The 15681-nt window shown below is 39.3% G+C and overlaps 1 protein-coding gene across 5 annotated transcripts in view; it reads right to left on the reverse strand.

The window, feature by feature from the left end:
* MTUS1 (microtubule associated scaffold protein 1) overlaps nucleotides 1-15681 on the reverse strand; it is a 173349-nt gene that overhangs the window by 65368 nt on the left and 92300 nt on the right. The window contains exon 1 of one of the 5 annotated variants that reach the window (XM_006262534.4): nucleotides 12429-12855. The exons of the other annotated variants lie outside the window; for them this stretch is intronic. Coding sequence (XP_006262596.1) covers nucleotides 12429-12549 — 121 coding nt within the window. The 5' untranslated portion in view covers nucleotides 12550-12855. Of the gene's footprint in view, nucleotides 1-12428; nucleotides 12856-15681 lie in introns of those variants that run through there. 5 annotated transcript variants of the gene reach the window in all.

Raw genomic sequence — 15681 nt, forward strand, 5'->3', positions numbered from 1 at the left:
CCATGTTTTTCTTGGGTAAAAAGGGGAAATCTTTTTTCCCCCCCCCCCTGTTTTTCCATGTAGAACAAAAACCCTGGATCCCTGCTAATGAGCCCCGACAGGCTCCTATCCCTGCTCTAGGCAGGGGTGTTGGGAAGGATGGGCTGGGGTGGCATGAACATGAACCTGGGAGGTGGAGAGTCAATGGGATGCAGTAGTTTATGAAGTGGGAGGTGAAAAGGAAATGGGGATGGTTGAAATCAGCCACTGAAGGATAAAATTAGTAGTAAAAAGAGAAAAAGAAATAAAGAAGAAATAAACTAGAGGTCTCATGTTTAATACATTTAGATTGGGATTTGGGTGTGGAGGGTGCTGATCTCTATTCCTGGAGTGGTTGGGAGGTGGGAGCAATGAGGGAAGGCGCTTATGGGAGAGTTACTGCCCCAGGAAAGAAGCCCCAGCTCATAGGGACCTGATCTGGTCCCCTACATTGTTCTCCCCACCCCTCCTAGACTCCACTCCCAAACCCACTTGTGCCTTGCAACCTGGCATGTGTTCTGGCATACAAGCTGTTTGCACAGGATTGTACCCGAGACTGGGAAGGTCACACCTCTGGGGGTGGGAGTGGGAGTTGGCTTAATGACAGAACACATCCCCTGACAAATCTGCTTTGGAGTGACGTAACTTTAAGTCACTTAAAGTGTGCTTAAAACTAATTTGAGGTGTCAATGTGGGGATAATCCAAGAGTTAAGAGCTTCAGGAGCTGCTTAAAACTAATTTGTAACAAGGCCCTAAGACTTGCTTGAAATGTCGTATGTACAAGAAAAAACAAAACACAGCTTTTAAGCAGAAGGGGGTTCCCAAAGAAACAGGAAGTAGTCCACTCAACTGAAACTGATATTCTCAGCTTAGTGAAGATACCAGATAGAGAACGAATACAGCCTACAACCATAGCTTTAGAGGTGTGGATTACTTTATTCATGCCAGGATTTGAGCATCCATGAACTATTCTGCTTTCAGAGAAGCAGGGCTTCCCTAGATACCAGCTAACAAGAGGCACATGAACAGGGATTCAGTCACATGGAGGATGAGAAGCCACCAGATCATACCATATGTACAAAGGACAGGACTAGGATTTCACAAAGGGCCAGAGAAAAGAGCTTATATTCTCCCTTCCCCTCATATTGCCTCAGGTCCCAAACCCAGTAACCCCCCTCCCCCAGTAAACATTAATTGGTATGATTCAACTTTTGCAATTAGTTTGGACACCTTGAGCACAGCAGAAAATTCAAACATTTCCCTAAGCAATCCTCTTTGACAAAGGCAAATCATACCAAGAGAGGACTTCTTCCTAGTTCAAGTCTGATCTAATACTGACTAAGCAACATACAGGTTCCATCAGTACCACATAGCCCCCCTCCCCCTCCCCCCCCCCCCCCAAGACACCCGGCTCATATGAAATTGCCACACTAGGAAGTCTGTTGCTCTTTCACACATGCAGTATATTTCATAGTAGCTAGGGTCAGGAGGGACCTGAACAGATCATTTAGCCTGATCCCCTGTCACAGGCAGGAATGAATGCTGGGTTCACAAGACCCCAGACAGGTGATCGTCCAACTTCCACTTGAATTTGCTCAAGGTAGGGGTGAGGACCACTTCCCTGGGAAGTCAGTTCCAGATTTTGGCCACCCTAACTGCAAAATATTGCTTTCTGATCTCTAACCTAAACCTATTCTCCATTAGCTTATTACCATTGTTCCTCGTCACCCCAGGTGGTGCTGGGGAGAAAAGGGCTCTACCTATTTGCTGTTGATTTCCCCTGATGAGTTTGTAGGCAGCCACCAGGTCCCCCCTCAGCCTCCTCTTGCTGAGGCTGAACAGGTTCAGGTCCCTCAGTCTCTCCTTATAGGGCCTGTCCTGCTACTCTCTCACCAAGTGGGTGGCCCTCCTCTGAACCCTCTCCAGGCTGGCCTCATCCCTTTTAAAGTGTGGCACCCAGTACTGGATGCAGTACTCTAACTGCGGCCTGACCAAAGTCTCATAGAGGGGGAGTATCACCTCTCTGGACCAGCTTGAGATGCACCTTTGGATGCATGACAAGGTATGGCTGGCTTTGCTGGCTGCGGTCTGGCATTGGCGGCTCATGTTCATCCTGGAGTCAATAATGACTCCAAAATCCCGTTCCGCTTCTGTGCTTCTAAGAGCATGCTTGTTTTATGAGACAGCTATAAATCTATGTACAGAGCTCAATATTTTTTATACTATTTTTAATGCTTTCCTGGAAGATGCCATTCATTAACTGAGGTAAGTTTCAAGTGAAACCATTCTGGGTATGATCACAGATATGACTTGATCCCCTAGATATAAGTGAAGCATAGATGGAATCTCAGCTTTAAACATATGTCAGGGAGAAAAAGCTTTATCTTGTGAATTCCTTGTTCAAAATTATCACAATTTGGAAGACAAATCCTATCTCGCTGTGCCACTAAGAAAAATCAAATTCAGGGCAAATCTGAGTAACCATGTGGATTTCACAGCATTTACCAAAATTACCAATAGGAAGGAGAACCATTTTTGCTTAAACTACAGTGGCATACCACTGCACTAAAATTATGGGTGGGTTAGGAAAGTTCACAACTGCCTTAATTTTGAGATATTTAATTAAATGATTGCACAACACATTGAGAAAAACAGTTCTCCCAACATAACCAGCAGTTGCCTACCTAAATTTATAGAGGATTCAATCAGTCTGACCATGGACCCAAGCTCATCTGAAAATGCTCAAACCTTTTCAAGGTAAGAGTCTGTTTAAGGAAAAAAAGTTTCGCAAAGGCTGCAGTCTCCCATCCAAGACAGTGCTACTCCGTTCTAGTTTCATGATTATAGCAATGCCTGCAACATTAAAGTGCACCAACAGTATTTCTTAAAACTGTATGCCAAGTTATTTAAAGGGTCAAAAGTTTAGTTGAGCTACTGCATTGTTATAAATAAAGGGGACACAAACAACACTACAACTAAAGTTTGCCACTATGCCTTTGGACTTCATGTTTAAGATTACTTACATGTTAACCTAGTGTTAAACATTACATGGAACATTACAGCTGCCTTTCCCGGTAGCTTATAACAAATGAATAACTTATCAGTTTGCATTTTCTCTTATACTAAACTAGACCTTTACTTGCTTGGTTTCAGTTTATGTACATATCTGAATTGGGAGTAAATAGTTTCCCTCATTTCTATGGTATGAAAGAAACATTAAAGCAATCATATGTCTATTTATCAATCTAGGAATAAATGGACAATGTCAAGTATGGTCTGTCAACTGGAAATTGTTTAGCCATTCAATTTGCAATCCATTTCCAAGCCCATGCTTCAGGCAATTACTCAGAGATACAAGCACAAAGTAACTGCATTGTGCATTTAAAAACTATGATAATTGAATTAGTTTCTAAAACTGCTTCTTACAGAAAGCATCCTTCCAGGTAATGATACCAATCTCTGGTAAAGAAAATAAAATAACATGTTTCTTCAAACACAGTACCCTAACAGCAGCATTCAAGTGGCTGTAGGCTAGCAAGTCATTTGAATTAATTCAGTCTTCCATGCTGATCTAATGAAATTGTGCAGTAGGAAAGGAAGATGTCACTGTTTAGTATACATTTACTAAAAATACTATTTTCTGGAAATCCACATGCCAATTGTAGAATGGGGTCATTGAAGCTTACTTTAAAAAATAACCCCAGAAGTTTATCTCACAGTTACGGACAAGCACCATTGTAGCTAAAGAATTATTTTTGTATTTCCTGTTATGATACAATAAATGCATTCTCCTTGGTAGTAAGCAGCTCTCCCCTGGGGCTATCTTCAGAACATTCCACGAGCATTATTTCAAAACACAGCCTTCTGAATGCTGTTTAATAGTGACATAATAGATCCCTCTGAAACATCTTGTTAAATTCAAACAGAGGAGTGCCCAATCTCATATTCTGCCATGAGAAATGCATCTTTTCTCCTTTTTCTTTTCCAATATGCACTGTACTTTCAACATTTATCTTTCAATTTCAGTCTCTAATTGACAGGTAGTCTCCAGTGTAGAGACTGCTCACTTGAATTCTGCTTACCCCACCAACACATGCACCTCTCTTCCAACTCTGTTTGACCAGACTGGTGTCAAGACTCAAAAGGATTGTAGCCTGATGGTGACTCCTTGAGGGGAGGGGTAGTGACTATATCAGCCAATTTAAAGGAATATATATATATATATTCAGAAATACTAATCCCTTGTGATGCAAGCTGTAATTACTTGTGTCACTACTAGGAATTAATAAGAAATAGATCCTGTTGCAATCCCCAACTTCCTTGCTGAAGAAGTTGTTTGATAATATTGTTTCAGGAAAGCATGCTGAAATTATGTTCCTTGTCAGTTGAGTATTTGGCCTTTGAATTTATTAAACTGCGACGAACCTTTAATAGTTTGTATGACAATATTCAAAGAAAAAAAGAAATATGGATGTAGAAAACATCAAAGGAGGTGCATTTAAAGTACCTGTATACCTTAAACATGGAGAAAGAAAAAAAAAAAAAAAAATCACTCAAGAAATATCATCACATCTTATCTTTTCCTATTCCTGAATAATTTCAGATCAGATTTAGGGAACTTTTGGTACAAAAGTATTTTAATGTAGATGTTCTAGTTTTTCTGTGTTTTCTCCCTCAACTGCTTTTACGTTCATAAAAGCAAATATAAGCTTTTAAAATTTTACTTTGTACTTGTATTTTCTCAAGACACCTTTATTTATTTTAGCAGCTTATATTAAATGGCACATATGGGACAACCCTGTTAACACTGTTGCAAAATTGGGGGGGGAGGGCTGCAGAGGAGGAGTTAAATTTAAGAAAAGTCTTTTTAAAAAGACAATACAAGCTTATTCACAAGGCTTGCCTACAATGGTATCATGTATCACCTGATGAGATATTGTTACCAATGAAAGGTCCATAAATAGTAATGGTAATTAAACACCTCCTAGAGATGCAAGCCAGGTTATTTAAGGTGAGTTATTTCCATCTTCGTAAGTGTTGAGAATCCTAAACTGAGCAAGGTGGCTGACCTTTTAAAGATTGAAAAAAAATATATATAGAAGAATACAAGTACAACTTGCATTTCATAAAGCCAAATGTTGTTCCTTCTATGCAAGATCCCCAGAAAGTAAAGCCACCATACCACATCCAAGGAGGGCATACATGCCATGCTGGGGGCAGAATTTGTGGATTAAGTAAAAAAGGGTGCATTTGTTCCCAAAAAGCAGAATCTAATGATAGAGCAGTGTAAGTACATTCAAGGCTACTGCACAGATCCACTACAACTTTCTCTATGCTGGATTATTGCAGAAGCAAGAAGTAGCACAGAATTGTTATAGGGTCCTGGCAGAACAATTCTTCCCAAAAGACAGTAGAGCCTACCCTGTAATAAGCCTCATGAGAGGAGAGAGGATTCATCTTCCTTGGGACAGTAATAACCTTGAACCTAAAATATTGAAGGTTTCTCCTTTAAAAGTGAAAGCTCTAACATTGTAGCCTGCACTGTTTCCGGAATTGTGTGGAACTGCTACCTTGTACTACTGAATCTTTGTTTATTCTCCAAGGTTACATCAGCTTTTTAAAACTAAGTTCTTTGAACTTCATGAAAAGGCTCCCGTCTCAGCCATGCATTACAGGTATCAAAAAGAGCTTCACTTAGCTCTCAAAAGGTACAAGCACATCCAAGAACAAAACAACATGGATATCTGACCTCTATGTACCATTCTTGGGCACTCAAGCCAGCTGGAGCACTGCACTTTTAAAGGCAAAAAATATATTAAAAGGAGTCTAAGAAGGTTGAAGGCATCTGGCTAGCAAATCTAATCACTTCACGATAACCTTCTTGAAACACTTTACCCAAAAATGAATGCCAGATAACATGGTATTTGGCAAAGATCTGTAGTCAGGATATTAAGTAGCAGAAGCACAACCCTAAGAGGTATCAAAGGCATTGAAAACAAAACAAAAAAAAGATTGATTCTATTCAGTGATGAACATAGGTTTCTCTTTCAGGCTCAGTACAGATAGTCAAAAATCCAGAGGCTGAATTGATTCAGTCTTTGCAGGTTAGTCTAAACTGTAAAGATTAAAATCAATAAGCAAATGAACAGAGACATTCACTTTTGACTCAGGAAACAGCCACATGCCTGCAGTGGCTCAAGCCAGAAACCGGGTGCACTAGAGCATGGCTCTCTGGCATGTAACCAACCTGGGCTTTGCATTTGCTTAGTCTTCCTGCAGCCCCCAAGGTCTTTGGGATTTATAGTCCACAATCACAACAGCAAGACTCTGCAGGGTTGCTCATCAGTCACTTCCTGTTTCCAGGTGCCTCTGGAATTTGTAGTCCATAATCACAGCCAATAGTAAGCAAGCAGGGCAGGACAACTCTGTCCTTGATGGAAGGGGAGTTTAACACCCCCCTCCCTGGCCCCAGACCCCTGCCAGGGTTTGCCCGGGGGGGGGGGTGGGAAATCAGGAAGCCAGTCAGTGAGGCCAGTGAGCCAGCCCTCACTGCTCCAGCTAGGGAGCAGAGAAGCAGGGCTGCAAAGCATGCTGGGGGACTGTGATTTAACTTGAACCAGGAAGTTGTCTGAGACAGAAGTTTCATAAACTGTCAACTTAAATCAGTTAAGTTAAATCAGATACTACATTCAACCAGGTTTATCTTAAACCAATTTCAGGCATTTTGAAACTGGTTTATGGCACTGAACTTAGGCTCTGTTACAGGTTTAAACCAGCTTCTGATCACTTAAAACATTTTGTGTGTAACTTCTGTCCCTAGCCTTGTAGTATAGAGGCCAAATCCTCTACTACTCTAGCTATCCAGTTAATTTTATCAGTCTATGAGACATCTTATACAGTGTCTGATAGGATAAGCTCTTTCTAGTAGGGTTGAAATAAATATAAAAGGGTTAACCTTTAAGTTTACCTTATTAAAAGTAACTTTTTTTAAAAACACCTTTTGCTCTACTAGTATCACACACACTTCAGGATGCATACACTTGCCTGCCCATAACCTTCAAATTGCAAATAGGACTACAAAAACAATGAACCAATTCACTGCAATCTTGAAAATCAAGCTGCATGGGAACAATATTGTTTTCCAGCACTGAGGCTAAATAGCATCACTTTCCCCAGAGAGTTTTGTTTGTTTTTTTTTTAAACTGTACAAAGTTCAGTTTTAAATTACCAGAGTCATAACAGGAATGCTTTGTTTCTTCTAGCACCACATCTCATTTTCCATTTGATTCTGGCTCATTTTCTGCAAGATGAACCACTGACAATACAAAGTCTGTTTTTGAACACTTAAGTTCAATTTGATCGTATTTGAGAATCCCATGATAATTTAAGAACTATGAAGATGGTTAGTTATAAAATCCCAAAAGATGTCAAAGCAAGTGAGTCCCCCTATAAGTCAAATCACAACCCCCCACCATCTCATTCATTCATGCATACCTAAATAGTACACCTTCAAGCAGTTAAAACTTAATGCCAGTGTTTGATACAGCTTTATTTCATATTTAATACTGATATAGCACTAAAAAGCTTGGCTATTACATATCCAAGTCAAAACAACTACTAAATAATATCTAGTTTTAGAGCCAATTTCCAAAATTCCTCTCAACTAAGTAATAACCCTTTTCTGTTTAGTTATCCATTTTGGGGGGGAAAATGCAGTGATGAGCATACTTTTCTTATTGTCTTTATATAAACCTCAACCATTTTATACAGAGAACAACAAATAGTATATTCATTTTACAGTTGGCCTAAGTGCATGAATCTTTGATTTTTATGAGCCAATAAGGTCTATGTAACCCTTGTCAAGTTAACCTCAGCTAGATCTTGTCACATTCTTCCTCAAAGTGCACTTAGGTGGGACGTGAAAAAAAAAACTGAATTTGGCAGATCCTGAAGTTTCTTTTCCTTTTTGAAAACTTCAGGGTGTTCAGAATTTCAAGGCAAAAGGAGGGGAGAAAGCAGCAGCAAAGGCTAGCCTTTCAACAAGACACAGGCTTCAACTTCAAGCAAATCGAGAATGGGTAGTCCCACCACAGTGGAACAGTACAGGTTTCTACCACATAGCTAATTAAGACCTTGCTTTAGTTTATTTATGCTTATATTCTTTTTAAAAACAATGAGATCAAACCCTTGAGACAGTGTCTGGGGTCACTGAAGTTAATGGCTAAAAATTCCCATTGTAGAAGTATATGATAATGTTTCAGGCTATAACATTAATAGAAACATGGTAAGGTCCAAAACACTCCTCTGGAAAAAGCATTCCTTAATTATAACACATGTTTTTGTATTGAAGTCCCTGTCTAATATAGTTTCAGAAAGTGACTTATTTTTGAATCATGTATAAATTTTCCTTGCCTAAATGTTTATCAGCACACACAGGTGGCAACATTTGTACTATATTAAACGCAAACTATCTTTGATAGGCTTTTGGATTTTGGGTGCCTAGTAGATATTTGAGACTTTTGGGATACACACTTGTTACTATTTATTTCCTTGTCAGTCTCTAGTGTCAAGTTCTATCTGTGTTTTAGTTAGCTCTAGTAAGAACAGCACTTGAGAACTTTTTTCTTAAAATTTCTTCTGACTGTGTAGCCCAACAAGTAAACCCTCCTGAAGGCTTACCATCCAGCTTTGTAAGCACTATTGTAATCACCAGCCCCTCCTGCAATCCCAGTATTGACATTGGGCTCCCCATGTCACTCAGGACATCAGTAAACAGCTGTACATGCTGCTTCCGACAGCAGTGAATTGCTATAAGCACCGCTCCCAGTCTAGGTGTAGGCAGCTTAATTCAATGCACCTAGACCTACCTAAACTGAGCGTGGCAAATGTTTTGTGGTTTTTTTTTTTTTCACCCTGCATAATTCTACAGACAGCTTCAAGAATCAAGCAGCAGAAGATACTGGATCTTTGCCCTTTTGACTTATTTTTTTACCTTATATGCAAAGAGAGGTAGAACACACATAATTCATAAGTAACGCTCAAAGTAGGCTGTTGTCTTTTCCTCCCAGTATACCTAAAGTGACAGAGCCACCCAGAGACATTTATCTGTTCTGTCACACTAACCACGTATGGAGAGCCTTAAGTATGCAGAAGTACTTTTATTCATTCTTTTGGTTAAAATGTTCTTTAATAGCTTTTGAGAGGTGATGGTTGATGTTTTGTCACAAATCACACACCAATTCCTGCTTAACTCATACTTCTCGCACATTTGCATAACCGAAGAATACTGAAAAAAGAAATCCTTAATCATGAGTCAGATTGTTAGTTTATTCACCCTCAGACTTGCCTAAAAAATAAAAAAAGTAAATTTCAAGAGAGACACAAAGGAAAATTTTTAAAAAGTGTCAGGCACTGAGATTGAGGTATTTTATAATATATATAAAATAAAGGTGTAGAATACCCTACTCTCTGCATCAAAAGGGGAGATTCCTGGCTACCTACAACCAAGAGAGAGAGGCCATGGTTCGGTGGCTGAAGAGTTAGGTCTAAACATAACTCAACACAAATTAACGCACTGCGAAGTGGAGGGACTCCTCTTCCAAGGTTTCCTACTTTCTGGTACTGTGACCTCAAATAATTTAAGCTAAAAAACTGGTGGACACAAGGCACTGAAGAAAATTTACTACAACTATTCTGATATAACATCCCCATGGGGATGAATCTGAAGTGGCATGGAAACAATTTAGATTGATGTGTCTCTGCATTTACAGCAAACAGAACAGAAGCACAATATCCTTTTGTAGGCCCAGCTAGAATTATGTATGCATGGATGCATGTATACTAATGGGTTCCTGTGAAAAATTCATAAGCAAGGATGAAAATAACTCATGAACAAGTTCTGATTTCATTCCTCAAGACAAACATTACATCCTATTTTTCTTCCACTTGATTTGTGGACCACTGTTGGGCTCAAAAGACCTGAAAGATAAACCAGGCTCTTCTGCATTCTCCCATTAAACTGCATTAGCAGAATATTATTTTGCTAATATTCTAGCTGTATGCATGCAATTGGCATAGCTGTCATAAGAACCCTGCAAGTAATAAATGGATGGGAAGTAGACTGCACAATTATGAAGTGAGGGATGGGGTCCATGAGTCATAGCATGGCTAAAGTCAGTAGATTAAGTAGAATAAAACAGTTAATATAAATTCTTTAGTTCCATAACTCCCTATCATGTGACCTCTACAGGTATGTTTGAACCCTTAACATTCTTTTGCCAGTTTCTCCCTGCTTTTAAAGCTCAACATGGAGCTTCAACAAGGAGAAACATGTTGAGGACATTATTTGACACAGGGAAGAGGCTACATATATTTAATGTAGTGAAATCACTGCACTGGCAGACATTCCTGCTGATGCAGCAGCATGAAGCACATTCATCCTGATAGTCTAAAAAGGTGTAATATATAATACAATCATTTGAATGACTTACCTAATTTTATGTCCCTAAATAAGGGCTAGGTCAACAGTGACAAACAAACCAGTGTCAGATCTATTAAGAGCTCAATCTTTATTGTTTTAGCAGCTACAACAGTCGAACGCTTATAAATATTTGTACTAACCTTTATTGAATGTGACCTGGTTTTTCTATAGTCCCTAGTTATAGCTATATTCAGTACTGTCACCACTCAATCTTACACCGGTTCAATGAAGTGATCCATTGACTGTTTTGAGACATGGAGACGGGGGAGGAAAAAAAAAAAAAGATGAGAAAGGAAGCAACATGGTCCAGCTGAACTTTGCCATTTCAAAAGCAGTGTCTCATGCATGTAATGAGAAGGTATTTTCAGCACCTCTTAATAGAGCCGCCTACTGCACTGGGACACACAGCCAGCAATATTATTTCATGTACTTTATTTAACAGGAATCTCTACAGCCAATTTAATGAAAGCTTTGAAAAAAAAAAAAAAAAAAGCAAGAACAGTTCTTTGTTTGAGAATCTTATGACACCTGCATTGACATTTCTAAAATACATAATGTTTTACTGTTAACTAATATCCCAAATTCTGACCACATTTAGAGAACTAGATTAAAGATTGAGCATGCACCTCCTAGGACACATTTCCTGGATATGCTCTGTGAAGATATCTTCCTTCTAATAACAGTAACTAGAAGTAGAGACTGCTTCATTAAATATTTTGCAACATCAAGGCTTTTTAAAATTAACCTGGCTTGTGTAAGTATGCTATACAGTATGTGCAATTTTGGTTGGCTATGATCTATATTGCATTTAACTCCATAATCAGTTTTAGCCTCAAGAACTCAGAAACTAGTTTCAGATTGCTGGGGATGAAGAAAGAAAGAAAAAAAGACCAAGATAAAAATACAGATAGGCATATGAAATGCTAGGAGAAACTGGTAGAATTAAATGGCACATCAAGGAAACATGAGAAACTAGCAGTGGCCAGGAAAGACAGGAGGGAGTTACAAGGGAGCAAAACTAGATATAGATAGAAGCATGAACTTGCAAGCAAACAACACAGCAGCATTAAAAAAAAAAGAAAAAAAAAAGATTTCTATATGGTATTAAGTTTTCATTTTTTTCTCTGTATTGTATGAGGGAAAGGAATTTACACGGAGTCCATCATCATGAATTATATTGTACATTTACAAGACATACCATATTACTTTTCACATAAAGGAAAAAGTAACTGAAAACAAGCCTAGCAATTCAGTGTAAGAGATTAAAATAATGTATTTGTCCTTCAGAGATAAAACTCAAGTCATCCGAGTGAAAACCACCTACATTTCCAATTAACTGGAATTTGTGCTAAAACTAAAAAGCATTTTACATGTAAAATGTACTTATTTTGCCTACAGCTAGATTCCCAAGTATTTCATCCTAACAGGAATACTAACCTATAGGCATATTTGTTGTTATGCAACATCCGCCCCCCCCCCCACACCACCACCACAATCCTAACAATTCATCTACAGTATTATTCTGCATCTCCTCTTCCCATATGAAGTGCAGAGAAAGAAAACTATCAGAGCATATCTGTCCATTACTTTAAAAAGATCATGAACCCACACTTAGAATGGAGATCAATTTCCAGTTCCTGTGTCTGGAGCTGGAAAGTGTCCATTCCCTGTTATGGACTCCGCAAACAGAACACACATCTCCCAGATGAGCAGATCAACATATACAATTTGAGGACTGCAAAAAACAAAACAAAACAAAACAAAAATCAAGCTATTCCACGATATAAACCAAGAGTATTTTGTATAGAGTTTAGATTGCTATAATATATTTTGGGCATGAAACAGTTACTATTTATTAATAACCAACTCCTGAAATAAACAAGATGTCTCCCATACATACACCAAGTACAGGTTTAAAGAGATACGAACCTGTATGAAATATAACCGTGCTTTTCCTATAGCCAGAAGGAAGTCTAATGTTTCGGAGCAATCCTTTGGCAGTCAGTCGCACACGCATGTTGGATAAGGAAAATTTCGGAGACCATAACATGTCTTCAGAGCAATTGAGAAAAAAGCAAGCAGAAAACAGCCTCCATGTACAATTACATACTATATTTTTAACTCAGCACAGACTGAAGCCAAGTGATACTTGGTAAGGAAAACAGGACTAGAACACATCAAATTTTCTTCATTCCTTCGCTGTTACTCCAAGCACAGACAAAATAAAACTGAAAACACAAATATCCTCAATGCAAACGTTGCTGGCAGCCTCTCCCTCCACCAGATGTTGCAGAAACAAAGCTGATTCTCAGAATAAAACTGCCTCTTAGTGATTCAGAAAACTAGCAGCCTCTGAATTACATCACACTGCTCATGATTAATCTGTTATAGGACTTGATGGGATGGGGAACTAAGAGGAGGAGGAAGTGGGTGGTCTCCCCAGCTGACTATCAACCAATAATGTCACCGATCATTTAAATTAGTCTTCAGAGACTGTTGGGGAGAAAATTACTTGAATATTCCTTAAGGTATATTTTGGCTCTCCTCAATTATTTCATTTATCTACATTCTGATTACATGCTGACAATTTCCTCCCATTCACTTGGGTTTTTTTCCTAAAAAAAATTAACTATTTTTTTTTAACCAAAGAAACTTTTTAAACATATTAGACACCACTACTACTACATCATCTATGTGCATCTCTTTACATATCCACATGTAAACAATATAATTCTGTAAGAGCAGTTAAATATTGAAAAGGATCCTAAGGGAACTACTACTCCATTTTGCAGTTTGGTACTGCAGCTTTTTCATTTAATTTAAATAAGGTCAATGAAGTGCTTAATATTAAAGATGCAAACTTTACTGACAAAGATTGATCTCTAGATACAAAAGCCATCATAAGCACAATTAACAAGTCCCTGAAAAAACACAATTCCTTCTCTCTCTCAGGGGTCCCAGAGATCAAGTTTTCCCTCATTTAATGCATTTAAGATACGTAATACAGTTTAAGCACAAAAATGCACCTGGTGTATTTTAAAACAGTACAGCCAAACAAATTCAGTATTTCTAGTTGAACTCCTGAACTTAAAGGAAGCAGAGATAAGTACCCAAACACAAACTTCTATTTTAGTCTAATTTATTATTTGAAGCACTCACTTCTATAACCAATTTGTTTTTATGATAATTAACTCTAATTTATACAAGTCACCCTCTTCTTGTAAAGAACAGAAATGGTTTGTCTTTTTGCCTGTTAACTGTCATCTCAGCAGCCAGCAATGAGGAGAAAGTAGACCCACGCAATCTTTCCATGTTCTCTACACAAAACAGCTACTCCAGGATAGCGAGCCTTCACAGCTCATACTCTGAACAACATCACCCAAGGAATGAACCAAGGACTCTGGCTCCACAGCCCTACATTCTACCAGAGGTCAAAGTTGGGAACTCGATCATTTATCCATATCAGATATCCCAAATCCCTTCTTACTCCCCATTGGTGCGTCTCATCTCCCACATCACCTCCTTTAAGCCATGTTGGTACATAAAACAGATTAATAAAAACGGTCTACATCCATAAAAGGTGACACCACACATGAAAACAGCTGTAATCTTACTTGACACAGCCCTTGTCACTAGAACCCATTATTCTCTCTCTCTCAACACTTGGGTATTCTTATAAACTCTCCAGGATAGACCACATGTCTACTTGCTCAAGACACACTGTGGCCACTTGAGGCAATGAACTTGTTTAAATTCTCTAGGGTCTTATTTACCACATCAGCAAGAATTAAAAATATGGTTGCTTTGTTCTGGTCTCCAGGTAATAGCATGCAATTTGATGCAATGAAAGCAATGAGCCCAGGAGCACCACAGCACAACTGCAGATTGGCAAACATCAGACCTGTTAAGGAGCCTACAACAGGGTATTTTCACTGACACCACTACAAAATGTAGTCGAATTCACATTGTAGAACACACACTGCCTCTGTATTGCATGTTAGGCAGACCACGAGCCTGGAAGCAAGTGATTAAGGTGCTCTCCAGTTTCTGGTTCTCAGTAGGTTCTCAAGAGGCTCCCAAGGACACTTTCACAGTTCAAATACTGAAAACAACTCCTTGATTAAGACTGCAGAGAAACCTTCTATGCAGTTTCTTTAATGGTGCCCATAACTTAAACAAAACTGCTTCTATCTCAGCCTCTCCTAACAGCCCTGTATACACCTATAATGTAACCACATACAAACCCTTTCAAATTTCCTTCCTACTGTGCTTGACCCTCTACTAAAAAATTCTGACTCTGTCCAGCTTTCAGGCCTTACAGCTCCACCTTCCAGGCTGCCTATACTTCCTATCCCACTGACTCCAGCCAGCTGCTTTTACCCCTATGGTGCCTCAGGGTAGCACCTCATCCTGGGTGATCCTCTAACCCAGGGGTTTTCAATCCCTGGACCATGGCCCAGTGCCAGGCCATGGCAGGTCAGCTGCAGGTCTGCAGCATGGTCGGCTGCTGGACCAGAAGTAGCTGTGGACCAGCTAACTGTGGCTCCCAGAGCCAGGCAGAGAGGCCATGGCTCCTTTTGCAGGGCCCATGGCAGCACAGAGTTTTGCCTACCTCCCCACCTGGGGGGTGTGGGTATTCTTACCCATCTTCTGGCCGGAAATTCCTACCCATCTTCTGGCCGGAAATTCTGGCCGTGGTCGGCTGTGAGTGCTGGGCCGCAGTTTGCTGGATCGCGGCATAAAAACTTTGAGAACCCCTGCTCTAACCAAAAAATCCCTTCTGTGCTCAAAAGGATCATGAACAGTATCTAGTAGTAAATGAAAAAGTTCATTACACTGTGTTTTATGCTAGCTTACTTGTGTGCAGAGCTCATTAATCCTCCACTTACCAAAATACAAAATCAGTGTTGCCAACACTTGTGATGATTCTATCATGTAATGGGATCAGTCCTCAAATAACTACCCCTCTAAATTTTAGCCCCACAACAAAGAACCCCCATTCCTTTTCCCCATGCATGAGTTGGCTGCCCCAAGTGGGAAGAACAGCCTAATCAAAAGTACTTGAGAGAAGAGGCAAAGCTACCCTACTCCTTTCAAAAGCAGAAACAGATAAGGTTCTTTGGGTAAATGTGATATTTTTATTAGATCAACTAAACAGTTGGAAACATTTTTCTTTACCAGC

Source organism: Alligator mississippiensis, chromosome 2 (assembly GCF_030867095.1).
Source record: "Alligator mississippiensis isolate rAllMis1 chromosome 2, rAllMis1, whole genome shotgun sequence".
Lineage (NCBI taxonomy): Eukaryota > Metazoa > Chordata > Crocodylia > Alligatoridae > Alligator > Alligator mississippiensis.